General features: G+C 36.4%; 1 protein-coding gene across 1 annotated transcript; it reads right to left on the reverse strand.

The window, feature by feature from the left end:
* Positions 1-752: 752 nt before the first annotated feature.
* Positions 753-11,540, reverse strand: LOC145674926 (uncharacterized). The gene is made up of 3 exons (XM_081745183.1): positions 11,190-11,540; positions 7,238-7,474; positions 753-1,202 (listed from the first exon to the last, which is right to left on the reverse strand). The coding sequence occupies exons 1-3, from the start codon at positions 11,235-11,237 to the stop codon at positions 849-851; spliced, it is 639 nt and encodes a 212-aa protein (XP_081601309.1). The 5' UTR covers positions 11,238-11,540; the 3' UTR covers positions 753-848.
* Positions 11,541-18,579: the final 7,039 nt, after the last annotated feature.

The following is an 18,579-nucleotide window of genomic DNA, read 5'->3' on the forward strand; positions in this document are numbered from 1 at the left end:
AAGCGCACAATCTCTGCAACTAATTTCATAATCAAATTAAAGAAAAGTCTTCGGATTTTTTGCAGTTCTCTCATGTACAATTTGACGGTAGAAGTAGGAATTTTCAAAGAAATTGTCACGGAGCCTCATCGTAAATTTCGTGGAGCACACTTCGAAATCGCTGACTTAAGGCGATTTAGAAGCAAATATGTGAACCAATAGATGGAAGTTTTTTTTAAGCTATGAAAAATCGAAATACTCTTACAAAATTTAACTTTCCAAATTTTAAGAGAATAAGCTTCCAAGCACTTTGAAGGGCTTGATAGTGCCGATTTGTTGACTTCGTATTTTTTTCATTGATGAAAGTTTACATGTTCAGTGAACCAATCATGGCACTTCAAAAATGAAAAAAAAACTACTAAATCAAAACATAGACACTGTTAATACCTTAAAGAGCTTTTGAGTTTGAGCTCTCTACGTAAAGTTTATATGAAGTGTCAGCGCGAGAATACCTGAATCGTGATTTTACTACGAGACTTCTAGATAATCAAGAGATCAGGTCTGTTTTATCTGACTCCTTATCGCTCGAAAAACTCAATGAAAATGAGCAAAATATTTTTATACTTTTTACAACACATTAACTTTAACATGTTAAATTATTATCGATAGTGCTACCAGGTGTTTGCACTAATGGAGTAGCGGAGTCATAAATTTATTACTATAGGGAAGGTTTGATTTTTTTCTTAACAGGCATTTAACTCACTGAAACAAGTCAAAATCAGAACGAAATTGTATATTTGTATTTCATGGAAAACTCTGCTACAATTCATCATCGAGTACATTGCTGATCATCTGTTGGATCTCGATCATTACAGCTCTTCGTTTGCGACTGTCCTTAATTTCTGCGAGTTGCTGACCAATAAAAGATCCAAAAAGATCCTAGAACACATGCTACGTGAAGCGTATCTTTCAAGAACCGTTGTCGCCTTTTCGAGGAACTGTAGTTCCTCGCTGTCTTGCCTCTTTCTGCGTGATTTAAAGGAGCCTCTTGGAGTTGCCTTTTCTTGACTGTTTAATCCTGAAGGACCTGCTACAACTTGAGATGACGGTGACACTGGTAACTCACTTGTTTGAGTCATTGTAATTTCAAAGAAATCTCCTGAGTCACTCTCTTCCACGCTGTGGACCACTTCCACATCATTAGTAGAAGCCATGGTACTGTCCTAAAAAAAATAAATAAAAAAAGATAAGTAAAACAATTTACATTTATATCTGTGGTCTAAATTTTCATATAATTTTCTATAAAAAGTATATAGTCAACGACTAGCACCAGTCGTACAGAACACAATTTTCTGATCATTGGCAGTTTTATCAGTCTAATTATTATTAATCCATGACGACTAATCCTAAAAAACATTAGCGTAATAGGCACTGGAGGGACAAAGCCTGCCAGTTTTAAAGAAATGTAATTTTCCTATTTTACATACGGATTATATACTAAAAATTAACAAAAACTGACATTTTCTCTCTGTAGAAAATACAATACAACGGGGCATGGTAAAATGTATGCTCGGTATAACCCACAAAGAAAAGAAACTGACAAGAATGTCAGATATAATTGGAAAATAAAGGATCTGAAATGTTACTGGACAGCACATTTATAGTGAGAATAAATTACGGTAGATGGGCAACAGCAATCCTTTATTCAATATCAAACGACAAGAATTGACCTATAAAACGTACTTATACAATAATGTTATGCCCTTTTGAATTTTTACGTAGTTTTAAGCTCAAAAGAGTACACATACTACAATAAAATTTAGTATTTTCCAAATTTCATGCAAATCTGCGATCGCGACGTTTATACCTGTGTTGACTTCACCTCGTACGTCCCTATAAGTTGATTTGCACATGCTTTTTTAAACATAAGAAATTAATATCAACAGTGCGTCTATTAATTGTTAAGTTTTTAAATTCTAGGTCTATATATTTTTTAAAGTAAAGAAATTCAAATTTGAAATGCAAACATCTCCCGATATTTTATACTCCAAGTCTCTGTACGTTAAGATACTATTAATACTGAAGAGGGAAAAGTACATGACCGGGAATTGAACCCGAGACCTTTGGGTAACCGTCCCAATGCGCTAACCACTGCTCCACCCAGTAGACTCGTTTTCCAACCACACATCTTCCACTCTTGATGTCGATGTTCTGGGTCAGTAACCCGAAGGTCCCGGGTTCGCTCCTCGGTCCAGTCCCATACTTTCCACTTCAGTATTACAAAGAAAAATATAATACTGCAGGGGTTTTCAAACTTCATGCAGTTGGGGCTCCCTTCAAACACTAAAATCTGAACGCGCCTCCCCTGTCAAAAACGAAATGTGTCACCAACATGTGTCCGTAAAAGAAAGACTATTGTTATGATAAACAATGTTTCATGAATTAATCACTAATGGATATATCTCATTAATACAGATGACCTACATCGTACACACTGACTACACCTTCTAATGTTATTAGGCGGTGTTAATAATTATAAATTGTGGTAAGTCAGATATTTATGTTAAAATTGAAAAATACGAGCGGGGAGGGAATTTAATAAAAACCGGCACATTTAAATGTGACCAAAGTCAGTGGGATGTATTGGCTTGTTTCGAATGACAAATATTATTGAATTGAATTGAAAATGCCTTTATTCATGAGGCGAGGTTCAGCCGTAGGCTGCTCTACCACCTAACCTCAACAAAATTACAATCAGGAATGTCACATGAGAATATATATAAAAATATTATACACGTACATATATACCGACAATAAACATATAACGTTTAGTTAACTACAAACTAATATTATATATATATATATATTGAAGAAAACCAATATGAAGTAAGAATATAATAGTTGTTCAGGTACAATAGGCCTAATACTGTCCTCTATACTACAATATGCATACAAAATTGGTTTATTTGCTGCAGGCTAAGGCGTAGGTGTTCAAGCTAAGTTTCTGTTGATGTAAAAGATGATCCTTTACCCTACGTTTGAAGGTCAAGAATCCTTTGCACTCGATTATATCGGAAGGTAATGAATTCCAGGCTCTCACGGCTGAAATAGAGAAGGATTTCGCTGCTTTTGTTAATGTATGCCGCGGGATGTCAAATGTACGGGAACGTTTTGTTTCGTATGGATGGATTTCATTTCGGAACGTCAGCTTACTTTTAAGATATAGGGGGCCATTATTGTGTATGACTATGTATCTGGCAGTACAGATGCAACAAACGCCTCCTTGACATTGTTAGAATGTTGTTTTGATTTAGTAAGGGCAGTATATGTTCACATTTTCGCGTGTTATAGATAAATCTCATGCAGGCATTTTGAACTTTTTGGATTGATATTGACAAGGATTTAGTAATGGCTGGTCCATATACAGAATCACAATAGTCGAACAGTGGAAAAATAAGCGTGTTCACTAAATACAGTTTTGTGTTCTGATTTAGAAAATCATTATATTTGTATAATAATCGCAGAATTGATATTGATTTATTAGATACAGTAGATATATGTCGCTTCCAGTTTAACTCACCATCTAGTATTAATCCGAGATTTTTTACTGAAGGTGAGTAATCTAACGGCGTGTCTCGAATGGAAATATTAATTTGTCCTGTTTCCAATTTCCTAAGGTTTTCTCTTGTTCCCATGACTGTAAATATGCATTTACTTGCGTTTATTTTCAAGGAATTGGACAAGCACCAATCACTAAATATTTCTAAGTCCTCATTGATGAGGGCTGCACTTTGTAAGGCGTGCTCTGGAGACGTGGATAAGCAGAGTTGTGTATCATCCGCGTACAAATGTATTCTAGAGTGTAGCTTTGGTACGTCTGCTGTATATAGACAAAATAGCAGAGGTCCTAGTATTGATCCCTGTGGCACTCCTCTTTGAAGACTGATTCGGTTTGATACTGCAAGTTTAGGATCTCTTAGTACCACTCTTTGTTGCCTATCTGAAAGATATGATCTGAACCACTTGATCGTGTTGGTGGAAAAGTTATAGTATTTCATTTTAGCTAGGAGTAAGTCGTGATGAACTGAATCAAATGCTTTAGTAAGATCTAATAATACCAGAAATGATATCTGGTTGTTATCTAATGCTCGAAAAATGTCGTCAGTGATATGAAGTAGGGCTGTGGCAGTGCTATGGGTATTGCGAAAGCCTGATTGGTGTAGTGGTAAGATATTATTATTAATGACGTAATCATTGAGCTGGTTATGCACAAGTTTCTCCATAACTTTGGACAATATTGGTAATAGGCTAATAGGCCTAAGGTCGTTTAGAGATGATACATTTTGCTTTTTCGCTATAGGCATTACAAAAGCTTCTTTCCAGGATAATGGAAAGGAGCATGTGGTTATGGAATAATTTATTATGTGTGTTAATGGTGATATAATGTGTGGTAAAACAAGTCTAAGCATCTTTCCTGTAATGCCTTCGTGTCCAGCTGCATTTGAATTTAAATGTTTAATAGCGTTCTGAACATCAAAGTTGCTTATATTACGGAGTTCGAATGAATTCATACTTGAACAAAATTTAGTATTGTTATATACAGTTAGGCGGTTTTGAACTGCATTCTCGTCGATATTTCTATCATTACAAATTTCATTCTATCATTAAATCTCGGCACATATTTTGAAATGTCAAGACGGCTTCGATCAATGAAAATAAAGCAAATAAGACTATTTGTGAATGGCGGTAGCACTGTAGAAAAGATTAAAATTCAAGAATCGTCCCAAAAATAATAACAGAAAATTAAGAGAAAGAAAAATTTAGCTAAGATGGCATCGCGAAATTCCAAAGACATTTAAGACGACATACTATTCAACAGAGATAAAGTAGAAGATCGTTAGTGGTCATCTAACAAGCATTATACACGTTTAAGCCAAAGGTGTAACGGTCATCCCTGATTGAATGTGGAACAGATTTTTTTTTTTTTACAGAAATTTACTTACACACTGGATTATTGTTAATTCACTGAAAGTAGAAAAATGTTTTTTTATTTTATTTTTTGTGGATATTATCTCAACAGCGAGGCTATATGGAGACGGGACCTACAGTTTACGATGGAATTCGAACCACTAATCGGGTTTGTATCCGAGGCATTGGGATCCCAACAGGGTTTCAAGCAGCGACCACATGCCAAAGGCGAGCGCTCCAGTCAGTGAGAAAACATGTACCTTTTGCTATAAAGGTGAAATGACTACCAAAACACAAATAGTGATGTTGCGAATTACAATGTTTAAGGTTATGTTTAAGACTAAGTTTGTTCTGACTCATAGAAACTTAACGAACAAATTCCCTTTAGCCACGGCATATCCCCAAAATTTAAGTAGAAAATGGGCAGCCACATCTCAGATATCTCCGTGATTGCCATTTACGCCTCTTGAAGTATTTTGAACTGAACAATTATTTTGTTAAGTTAGGTTTCTCAGTTAGCAACACCTACACCCAACGTGGAGATAACTGATCATAGTTATGAGTTATATTCATTCACTAAATGTAAAGAGGTTTTTCTGAATGCAGTTTAATTTTTGTATCAAAGAAACCTTCGTAATTTGTACAATGCACGCAATCACCACCACCCCCCTCTCTCTCTCTCTCTCCCCCCCAGTTTTCTCCAGCAAAGAAGTAATTTTTAAAGAAGATACCTAGAACCAGAGGCTGAAAACGTGACGAGAAGAAAATAGAAATCGCATTATGAGTTCACTATTTTAAATGGTTTTCTTTAAACGTAAAGGTTATCTGGTTTACTTTCATATTGAAGCAATTGAACCAGTAGTTGGATGAAAAAATTAAACGCCAAATATGAAAAAGTTCTATCTTTGCATGAAACGTTGCTTATTGAATAGATACCTGACAAGTTCAAAGTGAGAAATTATTTATACAATACTCAATTACTTTGTTGCCTTTGACACTGGGAATCTATTCATTGAGAGACTTTTGGGCCTAAAAAACAACTATGGTATTGACATTCATTTTCTTCTTCCAACTACCTACTCACTTACTGTTCCATTACAGAATTCTTTCATTAAAGCTTGTAATCATGCAAAAGTCAACATTTTGTAATTGACAGAAATGGTCACGAATTGCCTCTTTCTGTTAGTTTCATAGTAAGTAGAACATAATAGCTAAATGTCTTTTCGAAGAATGTGGCGAATGCCCTGGAGTGGAAGGATAAGTGCCGCATTTTTAAATATTGATCCTGATAAAAACGAAAATGTTTCGTAGGCTAAATGGAGAAAATAATGATGTATTGAAAACATATTCTGTTTCGTATCATACGTTGCTGGCTTAACTGTTACAACAGTAACTTGTTACGACCATAAAAAGAAAAAGTTCACTGCTACAGAAAAGCGTCCTATGAAATCTCAAATTCTACCGTACTACACGACACGTAGACTTGGATGAAAATTCGGCTCTTATTCATCAAAGTGAAATTCAGAAATTTCACCACTTGTCAAATCTTTTTATCTTCACGGCAAGAATATGGTAATATTATCGAAACTACTGTTAATATTACCTTCATTATCGAAACAACAGACTAGACATGACACACTCTCATTTTCACTTCTAATCATTTCTAATCGGAATTTAATTTAAATCGATCTCCCTTGCATCTCGTACCTGGATGATTAAATCACCAGTCAGGGACTAAATTAACATTCGTGTAGAATCTAATGCTACCCTTTTGACATAACGAAGTTTTCTGTACGAAACTTAACACCGTAAGGACGAAAAAATATGATACTCACGGAATCGATTTCCTCCGAACATGACCTGATTTTCAATAAAAATATCTACTATAGACTAGCAGGGTGACGCAAAAGGTCATAATTAGAAAATGCTGCCACGTAAAATGACTGAAACAAAAGCAGATTTAAACTTTTATGTGGACTCAACGCTCTGCAATAATTATGAATTTAGCACTCTAAATTTTAGCTTTATTTTATTATTTTTTTAACTAAATGGCTAATAACATCTCTCGATCAGAAGAAGAAGCTCTACGAATGCACGGACACAAATGCACACTTTAACTATCCTTATTGTTATTTAGCAGTCTCTTTTGCTCTAAATAGACAAATTATGTTTAGCTAAATGATGTAATCTTAGTCTGTACTATATTCTACAGGCAACTTGAATAAACGATGCATCATAAATATATTATTTTCCTGCAGCACCCACTTCCCCCCTTAAAAAAAAAACTTACATGAACAGATGTTTGATCCGACGTTGACGCCTGAAGATTCGATATGCTTCTTCTCTGCGCCGTATGTTTGTCCAAAAATTGTAGCTGCCTGAAGCACCAAAGAGTGGGATGATATATTTGGTCATAACCAATACCACTCGATATGGACTTTTTCTGTTTACTTTTTTCGGCCATATACTGAGATCGAAGACTATTAATCTTTGCTTTAACCTCTTCTTTGGTTGTTCCAAGTCTGATCTGAAAGAAAATATTTTCTATACATTAGTAAGTGTATATAGTCTTGAAAAAAACAGGATATTGAAAAATAACAATGGTGATAAGTATAACAAATAACTTTAGAGAAAAGGAGTACACTTTCTTTGTTTGTATAATCAATTTGTATTAGTGTTTTCGTTAGCTAAATGTGACTTCCTCGTGAAAATAAATCATAATACATGGCATTTAAAACTACAATCTCGTGTCTTTAAACTGTCGGCCTTTAACTTGGAGCCTTTCGGCAACATGAAGGGTTGTCCTTCTAAATATGTGACGTGTCTTAGCCGGAATTTGAATTTAACGGAAAGTCGGATATATTACTTTCCTTTTTGCACTGAATTTGAATTTATGACTTTTGGGCACCTTAAGCTTGAGCCAGGAGAGGGGAGGAGCAAGGATGTGATAAGGCGACGCACAGTGGGGCGAAAACGCAAAAAGCTGGCCAAAATATAACTATATTCAGATTGAATGAAATTTAGTATTAAGGGGTTATTGCGGTTGCTGATTACGATTCTGCAACTAACGTTGAAAAAAAAAATGGCGGATCCAAATTGGCGGAATAAAATTTGCAAAAGTCAAAAAAGTCGTAGAAATGTTCTCAAAAGTGGCGATAAAGGGGTTATTGAGGTTGCTGATTACGATTCTGCAACTAAAGTTGAAACAACAAAATGGCGGATCCAAAATGGCGGAATAACAAGAATGTCAACATACTTCGTAATTTTCACAATGTATCTTTAACAACTTTCACTTTTTTCACATATTTTGATGAACAATTACTTGTTACTTTCGTTCTTATTTATTAGAAATGTATTATTATTTAAATGACACAAATTATTGGTATTTGATTCGGTTATGATAACTGCAACGGCTTGTCAATATAACATACTGAGCAATAATTAACATCAACAAGCTTCGTAATTGGCACGTTTTGGCAGCTACGTTTTTGTCGACAGCATTAATTAATTTTCAGACTACCATTCTACAAAATATGAACGTGGTGCACGAGGGTGCACATAATGTTTTCAACGCTTTAAGTTAATAAAATATATAAACAATGTGAAAATTTTGCCTGACTTGCGATTCAAATTATAAATTATTAGATTATTATTATTATTTTTTCACTTCATACACTTATTCTACTTACCAGTACGGTATAGGAAAACTTTACAGTTTTAAAAACTATGAACGCGTTCGAAAGTTACAACCGTTTAAACGGACGCGTCACAATTCTTCTATTGTTCTCTACTCATTTGATCTGCTAAAGGGTCTACTTAAGAGTGACTCAGGTAGTCGGAATAAAGTAAAAACCCTATTCTATTTATGGATTTGGGTCCTTCTAACATCACTCTAGCCAACTACATAAAAAATTCCTATATTACAAACTTTCGTTTTTTACTTTTGGCCAGCTTTCTGCGTTTTCGCCCCACTGTGCGACGGCCCTGGCTTTTTAGGTGCCATCCCGGCATTATCCTCATATAATTGGGGAAGACTACGAAAAACAGCGACAATGACCGATCGGCGCAGAGTTCGTGCTTATGCTCGACCTAGCCAACGTCGCTTGGCAGGCAGACACGCTACCCTTTCAACACCGGCTATAATATTTATGATTTGTGTAAGCACGAATACTAAGTAGCATTTGAATACTAAGTAAAAGATTTTTTGATCCAAAAACACAAGAAAATTCGTATGAAACCCAAAAAAGCCCAATGGAAACCGAAAAAGTCTGATTAAACACGAAAAAAATCACATGGGCCCACGTGGGTTGAACTTCGAAAAAAATACCCGAGCAGTATGTCTCCAGTCTGAAGTAGCGCTCAACTTAAAACAACAAAAATTGTAAAGGTTTCAGTATTTTCAATAACAAAATTACAAACAGGCTTCTGTAATATATTGTCCTGTTGGCATCTACAATTTAAATTTTACTGGAACAAGTTAAAAAGAATCACGTATTACTAACTACGGACGAAGTGTATGAGATGCCCGCCACCACAGGCCAAAACTATGAAAATTTGCCAGGGATAAAGAAAGAAGTAAGTTGTTTCTGTGTTGAATAGTATAGTACAAGAGCAAATGCTAGTCATTCTTGCAGAAGTGAATTTTTTCAACGATAGGATACCGACTGAGACTACACGACTTTCTGAGAAGATAAAGAAACATGGCGTACAATAACTTCTCTTGATATAACCCCTACCTAAAATAATTTAGAGTAGGATAAAGAAAACAAAATAACAGCAAACGTACTGATTTTCTATGTTTTGCCTGGCAAAATAAGTGGTGGGCATCTCTTGCAAACTTTTTACTTTGGGCAAGGCAGTGTTATTCTGTCACTGTTAGTACTGTACACATAACATTGCAGAGCGAGCGTTAGCGAGTGAAGGAGGGTTAGAGCTGCGAAGGGCACATTGCTTTCTCTCTTTCGTTCTTGGGATCTCTAAATGTAACTGCGGAAACCGGTTCAGACGAATCGATTATTGTCACTGCCTTGCCTAAAGTAAATACTTGCCTTTTTATGTACTTTTTATTAAATAGCATTATGAAAACTGCTCTAATAAAAGGCCTACGTTTAGCAGGTGTCCAGCTACTTTTTCCTAAAAAATGTTATAATTTTGGTAATTTCTGATCATATTAGGTAAGTTTAGGTTATATTATGTTAGTGTAGAGGTCTAGCATAATCTTCCACAAAATGATAGAATTTGTCTTAGTTCAGGTTAGCTTAGGCCACTTTTCCTGTAAATTTGGTGTTTTTTTTTTTACATGTTTCTGGACCCCTTCTGCTAAACATACTCCAAACAAAATCGAAAACTCTTTACTTTGGGTGGCACATTACAAGTACTAGTAGTAGTACAGCGGGTTAGAAGCCCCGCAGGACTCGTGTTCTCGAAATCAATTGCACTAATAGTAGAAGAAATATTAATAGTAGTACTAGTAGGGCGGGTTAATATCAGTGCGACCCGAAGTAAATTTGTGCCGTAAAATCTTCACCCGATGCTAACACTTTTACCTCCGGAACTACACCAATCCTAAATTATAATATGTATGATACATCTACATCCCGTCATAAAAATCATTGTACTTTCCTTTACGCACCGTGTTGTTTTCACTACGGAGTTTTCAAGATAGTTTTCAAGTACACACCATAATCTACGATAAAAATAAAGGTTTAGTTACCCATCCGTTTTTTATAAGAATTAGGAAACTGTTAGTACTGTACACATAACATTGCAGAGCGAGCGTTAGCGAGTGAAGGAGGGTCAGAGCTGCGAAGGGCACATTGCTTTCTCTCTTTCGTTCTTGGGATCTCTAAATGTAGTTACCCATCCGTATTTTATAAGAATAAGGAAACTTTACAGGAGAAATGAGGTAAGAAATGATGATTTGGAGACCTTATGTGATGTTTAGGCGTGTGAGTTCGGCAATAAAGTTATGTTTAATACGAGAAAAGATAGGTGGAAGTGGGTACTATTTCAAGACGCGGAAGGTTCTATGATTGAGCAGCATGCCCATTTCATGTCGAGAACAGACGAACTCCTGCGGGGCTTCTACTTGTTCCTACTACTACTATGGATCCGTATAATAAAACTGCACGTTTTAATTTTTTTTTTTTTTTTTTTTTTTTTGGGTAGATATGAAACTAGAGAGGCAAAGCCAAGCTATTTTCCAACCTTCTAATTTGTATTTTGAACTTATAGATACATACCTTACGGAGTTTTGATGCAATGTTCTCCAGTGCTATATTTCTTTTCATCTTATTATGATAGTCCGGCGACTTCACGTTATACAAACAATCTTCACTTTCGTATAATGTTATTAATTGTAGCACAGCAGCTCTTTCCCAGACAGCCTTATTACCCGCCTTCTTTTTCTTCCTTGATCTTGAATCTGATTGGTCCTAGACGGATTGAACACAGACTACCTACAAAAATATTGTCTTGAACAAGAATATTTAGAACGTGATCAAAATAAGAATTCTCGAATGGAACTCTTCCATTCAAGAGCATTCGAGAGAAAAGTGACGTCATTTCCATTCGAGACTCTCGTTCTAGACAGTTGTTCAAGATCTCTCGAATCGTGTACGGACGCCTTTAGAAAGAATAAAAGTTTAAGTGAGAATAAAGTTGACTGTTTCACATGTGGCAGCAAGTATTGAGGTTTTCAGAAGAGTAATGAGTAACAAGTTTTTGCCTTTTTCCATTTGTTTTTATTTTTATATTCTTCTTAGAAAACTGCCAATGCAAAACATAAATCACACGAAAAAGTCACTTTACCTCTGAAAAAAGTAACTTTTAGGGACCAACTTGAAAAAAAAAGTAACTTTCAGTGACCAACTTGAAAAAAATAAATTTTAGGTTTCAAAAAAGTTACTCGTTATGAGCTCTTTTCTGCTCAATGAATTTACGTGAAGAAAAATATACTTTACAAAAACGAGCGCCAAATGCGTTACTGCATAAAACTAGACTCAGTCTAAAATATATATAATTCTTACTTCGATCGATCTCTTAATTTCTAAAAACGATTTGACTACACCCTTCTAACGTCCGTCCGTTGATACACCACTTGCAGAGCAGGCTCAAAACCAGCCACAGAGTTTTGGAGGGCCATGAACATGTTACGAGGGGCCAAGTCATTAAACATTCTCTTACAAATACCTAAATTGTGCATTTTGTATTGAAGTCTGGAGGGGACATGAAAAATTTAGGAGGTCCAGGCCCTCCCTTGTCCCCCTCTAGTTGCGAACCTGCTGCAGAGTAGCACTTATCAACTGAGTCTGGTGTAGGCTTATTACTATATTGTCACACATTTCCTCTTAGAGCAGTAAGTAGGTGAATGACCGCTCAAGACGTTGCCAATTTCCGTCATCTGAATCTGTTCATCACTCTCTTTTCTCGAAAACGACCGCGGAGCCCAGGAGGGTAGGTATCAATGGTCTCTTGTCAATTGTTTCGATCAAAACACTGCCCGAAACAAATGAGGTCATGTGGTTCTCCAAGCCGTTTATGAGAACGAAGTCGCTTCGTATTTTGAAGTGAAATAAACAAAATAAGAATATTGCCTTCTTTTTTAAATGCTAAATCTTTTTTAACTTCATGTAATAAATAACCTATATGATACTGATTGTTACAATTGGATTTGGGAGAGTATTCCTTTTTCATCAAGGGGTGTGTGTAAAGAAATTTGGAGGGGTGTTAGGGGGTGTTGGGAGGGCGTAGATTACTCCCTGATTGCACTAGTTATTTTTTCGTTTATTGTATTTGTAAAATGTGAACTTTTAACAATGTCAACTCATTCAAGAGTAGTGATAGGCAGTGGGAATATTTCCGGTGGAAAGAAAAATAAAAAACGGGAACATTCCCGGGTTGTTCTCTTGCATATCAATTTCCGGGAAGGAATTTATTTCCATTTCTTTTTTTATTTTCCAAATTATAAGAAAACTATCACAAATTACTTTATTTTCATTTATTATGATATACTTCTAGGTTTTAAACAATTTGGAGGTTAAAAAAATTAAAATTCGTAGTCTGTATTTTATATAACTAGTCATATGATTTTTTTCTAACAAGGGACATGTTTCGGTTAGAACGCGATGATCGCCTTAAAACTTGGTATACATATACAGGACTAAGTACTGAACACTGTATGCTAAGTCATTACGGTGTAAATCTCGTTTTCCGCCGACAACACCACCTATCCTTCGAAACACTAGCAGTTAAATTCATCGTTATAGGTGCTGAGTGATGATCAGTGTGGCGGGTCAGTGTGTCGTAGTAAGCTCCAATTAGTGTTAGGTCAGTGTGGAATAAATGGGCGGGCTGCTGGCATTAATCTCCTTCATGTAAGTGAAATGTTAAAAGACAAACTAAGGCGCAGATTTATGAATCAAGTATCAGTTGGAGCAGAAGATGAGTGATTTGCAACACTTTGATGCAATTTAATTATCAATGAGTACGAAAATGAATTAGAAATGATCATACTCGTCAGAGATGATAAAGAAAACTGGGCCATATGCAGAGTCCTTCTGGCTTGTGATTAGTACCATACAAAAGCGTTCGACTTACATATGCTTCCTGCAGATGTCGGGCGTTTAGTATGACGCTAATCATTTGTCAAAACGACTTTGCATAAGGCGGATTAAATTTCTAAATGTTATAAACAAATTAGGTTGGGTAACTGCCAGAACACAGATACCCTTAAATTTTGTCAACATTTGCGCTTAAATATGTATGTTCACAATATTTGCATGTCTTTCCTGTTTTTTTTTTAATTTTGCATGTAACATTGCCACACACGACTTTTCTTCCTGCCTATTTCTCGAAATTCCATGCGTGAGTTCACATGTAAAAGAAGTTCGAGTACCTCTTCAGAAATTCGAGTCAGAGAGAGAAGACAGACTGACGTCTATTAAAATGGCAAAATTTGATGCAAATATCTTAGAACTGTTATATATATATAATTATTCCTAGGGTGCTATTCACCAACTCTTGTGTGTCCATAGAGAAGAGGCACGTTAGTCCACAATTGCTCCTTGTGTGAAGATTACTTTGTACATAGTGTTCGTATTTGCTGTGTCAGTTCTTCACTATTACTTTTCAGCTATGTCGCCTGAGTGAAGTAACTATTCTGCATACTCTTTTGTTGTGACGTGACTGATTTCACCTGGAAATGTCCAAATACTGGACCCCTTCTTCATTTTAAGCATGTGTCATCTGATATCGTAAAAACGGTTTAATGCAATGCGATCCATTCCTACGCGATTGTGACTCAAAGCTACTTGTTGGGACCGCCTACCATAGGGTATTGGTGTGTTTCTCAAACTCTTGTTATTTTCCACATAAACCTATCATTGTCATCTCGCCTACTCCTAGGATTACACCCAAGCTCAGTTCCTCAAATTCCCTTTGCTTTAAATTGAACTAGATATAATAATAATAATAATAAACACTTCTGGGCATCTTGCAGTCGTGTGCGTGATTTTCGCTCTTGACGTCTTCATGCTATATAGCTAAGTGTATATGCATGCATATTATAAATTTGCACACAATAGATGCACAATACTGAAAAAAATAAGAGAGCAGAATATATCAGAAGATAATCAGTGAACTTTCTGGTGCCATCATTTAACCTTTGTTATGGCATGCGCTATTCAAAACAAATCATTATGACAATAATTCGTGAACAAATAAATTTATTGGTTTTTGGTGATCTCTTACGAATATCACGAGGCTTTCAGAGCATAACGGAATCAAGTCTTCAGAAAGCTGAGAAAGTGAGAAACCTGTTTGTAGGTACTTTTATGTACACCTTGTCTCAAAAAGGTTGAGCGCATTCTTTATTGGTGTTTTGAGGCAAAAATTTTCTAAGTCCAGCTTCGGGTATCTTCGGGAAAAAGTAAGCCAGGTTCGAACCTCCAAGCCAGCCTTTCAATCGGGAAAAAGTTTGCAGATGTGTTTTTCTTCTTTTAAATATAATAAGACTTGTTACCAAGTGTTTAAAAAAGCAACATTGATTGAAATACTTAATGATACAATATTTCGAAACCTTTTATTAATGTGACCACATGCTTGTTTGTCATTTAGCTCTCTATACGTAATGGAGCATTTAAATACGTTAAAGAATCTTTCCATATGTAAAAGAATGCTCAAAGTTAAGAAATAGAACATAATTATCGCCTGAGTACTAAAATAAAAGTCAAAGTAGAACAGAAACAGCGTTTGTAATGGATATGAATGTCATAATTATCTTGAGATCCGTTATACATCGCTAGAAGCTTAGTTCTCGAAGTCCTTGTGTTAGCTCATTGGTAAGCTGTCGGATTTCAAATCATAAGGTTGTGAGTTCGAATCCCATCTGGGTCAATACTTTTTTTAAAATTATATTTTCCGCAATGCATGAAAAATTATATAAAATAATTACATTAAAATACATAAGTTGTTTATATATAACATAATAATTGCAGAACATAGTAATTATTATGTTTAAAATATAACATCTGAGATAATTTTCACAGTAGGTCGTTATTATATATGAGAATGTTAAATACAAGTTAGGAAAATCGTTTAATAGCAATAAATAAGTTATGTAGTGTATTTATTTGCAGCTATTTGTCATACAGATTTAACTTCTCAATATTCTCATTACAGTATGTTATTTATATTCGTGAAATACAGTATATTCCTACGGATATAGAAAGTGTATAAACAGAGTATCCAAAGTCGTATCCTGCTTCAAAACATAACTTTTCCCGATCCCCTTAACGTCACGGGAAGAAACACAAATTCTCTTTAGAACGGAATGTCGTTACTTAGAGTCTCATTCGAATACGTTGAATATGCTTTTGTGTATTCATCTCTCTCTCTCTCTCTCTTTCGCTTTGTTTATGTGTGTGTGTGTGTGTGTTGCGGAATATCCCAAGTTGAATACAACATTTGCAAAGTATATCATTGTATCGAATACCAGAAATTGAAAGTCGTGTTTCTTCAGGTTAGGTTTGCGTGTTCATGTTAGCTCATTGGTAGAGTACGGACTTGCCACTGAAGAGGTCTTGAGTTCAAAGCCTACAGCTAATTATCATTCTTTTGTTAGTAAGATTGCACAGAAATCGGATACAAGGAGTGGTTTACTTCTAGAAATATTTTCAGAAGCGTTTAGGTAGCCCTGAAAAGGGCTGTTTTCGGGAGTTAAGGCGGGGACATTAATATTGTGTCCAAGACCCTTCTGAATTTATTACACGCTCCATTCTTCTGGGCATGGAATTTGTTACATGGGTGACAAATCTATCTCCTTCCCCTACCTCCAGCCATGCTTCGGAAACAAGATGCCACAGGTCATCCTGAGTTCTTGGTGGATCTGCCTCAGGCCAACTTTCCCTTAGAGTACGCTTCACTTCTGCTCACATATTTTCCATGAGATTGAGGTCTGCTCCACGAGGCGGCCAGTCGAATAAATCAATCTCAGGGTGCCCTGCGAACCATTCCTGAACCACACGGGAATTATGTATTGGCGACTGGTATTGCTGGAACTGAATTACACCATCAGGCTGAAATACTCGTACAGATGGCACCATGATATTACTGATAATGTCTAAGTACTGAGCATTGTCCAGATGTCCTTCAATTCTATGAAGCTGTCCTGCTCCGCGACTGGAAATCCAACCCCAACATAAAATTGATACATGGCCTCTGCAATTGCAAGCAGCCACATATCCATGGTCATATCGGGTGCCTCTCGGACGATACACAAAACGGCGTCCCTCCTTTGATGTTGTGAATATGGATTCATCTGAGAAAACTACGTTTTCCCAATTGAGACCCACATTCGCCTGTGCAAACGCGAGACGGTAAATTTTGTGGTCGTCTGAGAGTTTTTCCTTCACGGCAGCAACACGGCCACGTAACCCAGCATGACGAAGCCTTCGCAGAGCTGTATGCTTACTACCAGGAAAGAGAGAAGCTTCCCTTATCTGTCTAGACGTCCTTAGTGGGTCTAACCGGGGTTCGTTTACTAATCTCGCATCTTGGGCTTCGGTTGACACATGCCGACGACCAGGAGATCGTAAATTACCAGTCTGACCTGTAGCACCATATTTCCGAATCCATTGCCTTCCTGTAGAGGCCGGGACACCTACTCGCCTGCTAGCTGCAGTTGCAGAATAACCTTCCAACTCCCATAAAGTAATTACTGCTGTACGTCTATCCATAGTTACCAATGTTCCGAGCTGTGAGAAGAAAGCAATAGATAAAAGCTAGTACCTGACGTGTGATTGGTTACTTGCACGACACGCCTATTGTGGGGAACAGCGTTGCCAGATCTAGCATAATGATGCTAGATCTAGCATAATTTGCATGTCTCTATCACCTAGCATCTTGCTTTTAGCATCCTGCCCAAATCTAGCACAATTTCAGCAAGTTATCAAAAAGCCGTAAAACCTGGAGAAGTTAATCGTGGGAAGAAAAAGAACAGCAGAAATGTATCCTCTTCCATTGATTCATACACTCGGTAAACCATACAGGCAGTCTTATTTTCCTAAGTAAGTTCGGAACGGCTTTGGGCTTTTTTTTTTTTGTGGCTCCACCCAGGGTTTTCTAATCCTTTAACTCCGAGGCATGGGCGGAGCTATGGGGGCCATTCTCCCCCCAACTTTTTGACTTCACCATCTTTACTTCTGACTTCATGATCATATTTATTCCTGAAATGACAGCTCCGAGACCGACCAAAAATCTGCCGCCTCCCCCAGCAGACGATTCCCAACTCCGCTTATGCTGCGAAGTAATTTTCTTTCAAAATATGTAAACAAAAACTTTGCATTCATTTATACGATATATACGCCATTGAGTTTGGCAACGACTGCAGTAATTTAGTTGAGTTAAAATTTTGGTGCGTGAAGTATTGAGTTCTATCCATGCATTCTTGCTCTCTGTGTATTTTAAGTTACGTTATCGTATCTCAACTTTGTTTTTTTTTTTAACTCCTGAATTAGTAATTATGAGGATCTAGCATAATTTGACCGAATCTAGCATAAGTTCGATCAGGTTTTGGAATAATTCCGAGCTGTGAGTCTGGCAACGCTGGTGGCGAACGACTTGGTCAACGACTCGCGAAAGAAATCTGAAAATGGTGCGCCGTAATAATAATAATAAAAACAGTTTTTATAAAGGAATATTAATACATACGAAAAGCTGTTTAATGAATGAATTGTTATACTGACTTTACACGTATAAAAACATATACCATATACCAAACAGATTGAGCGATATGATTATAGCTGTTTTGAGACGAACACTTTCGAAGTCCAACTTCGGGTGTCTTCGGAAAACAGTTAACTAAAGCTGCTGGTTCGGACCTCCAAAGCCAACCTTAGTAATCGGGAAAAGATGTACAGATATGTTTTTCCTTCTGTTAAATATAATAAGACATGTTGAAATGGTATTAAGTGTAGAAAAAAGTAACATTGATTGAAATACTTAATGATACAATATTTCGAGACTATGTATTCACACTCTCGTTTCGTCATTGTGATCTCCATACGGAAAAGAGCATTTACGTATGAGCTCAGTTATATTTCAGAAGCAGCTTCCGAAAAGCGGTCATGTTAG

This window comes from Thermobia domestica, chromosome 18 (assembly GCF_964235325.1).
Source record: "Thermobia domestica chromosome 18, izTheDome1.hap1.1, whole genome shotgun sequence".
Taxonomy (NCBI): domain Eukaryota; kingdom Metazoa; phylum Arthropoda; class Insecta; order Zygentoma; family Lepismatidae; genus Thermobia; species Thermobia domestica.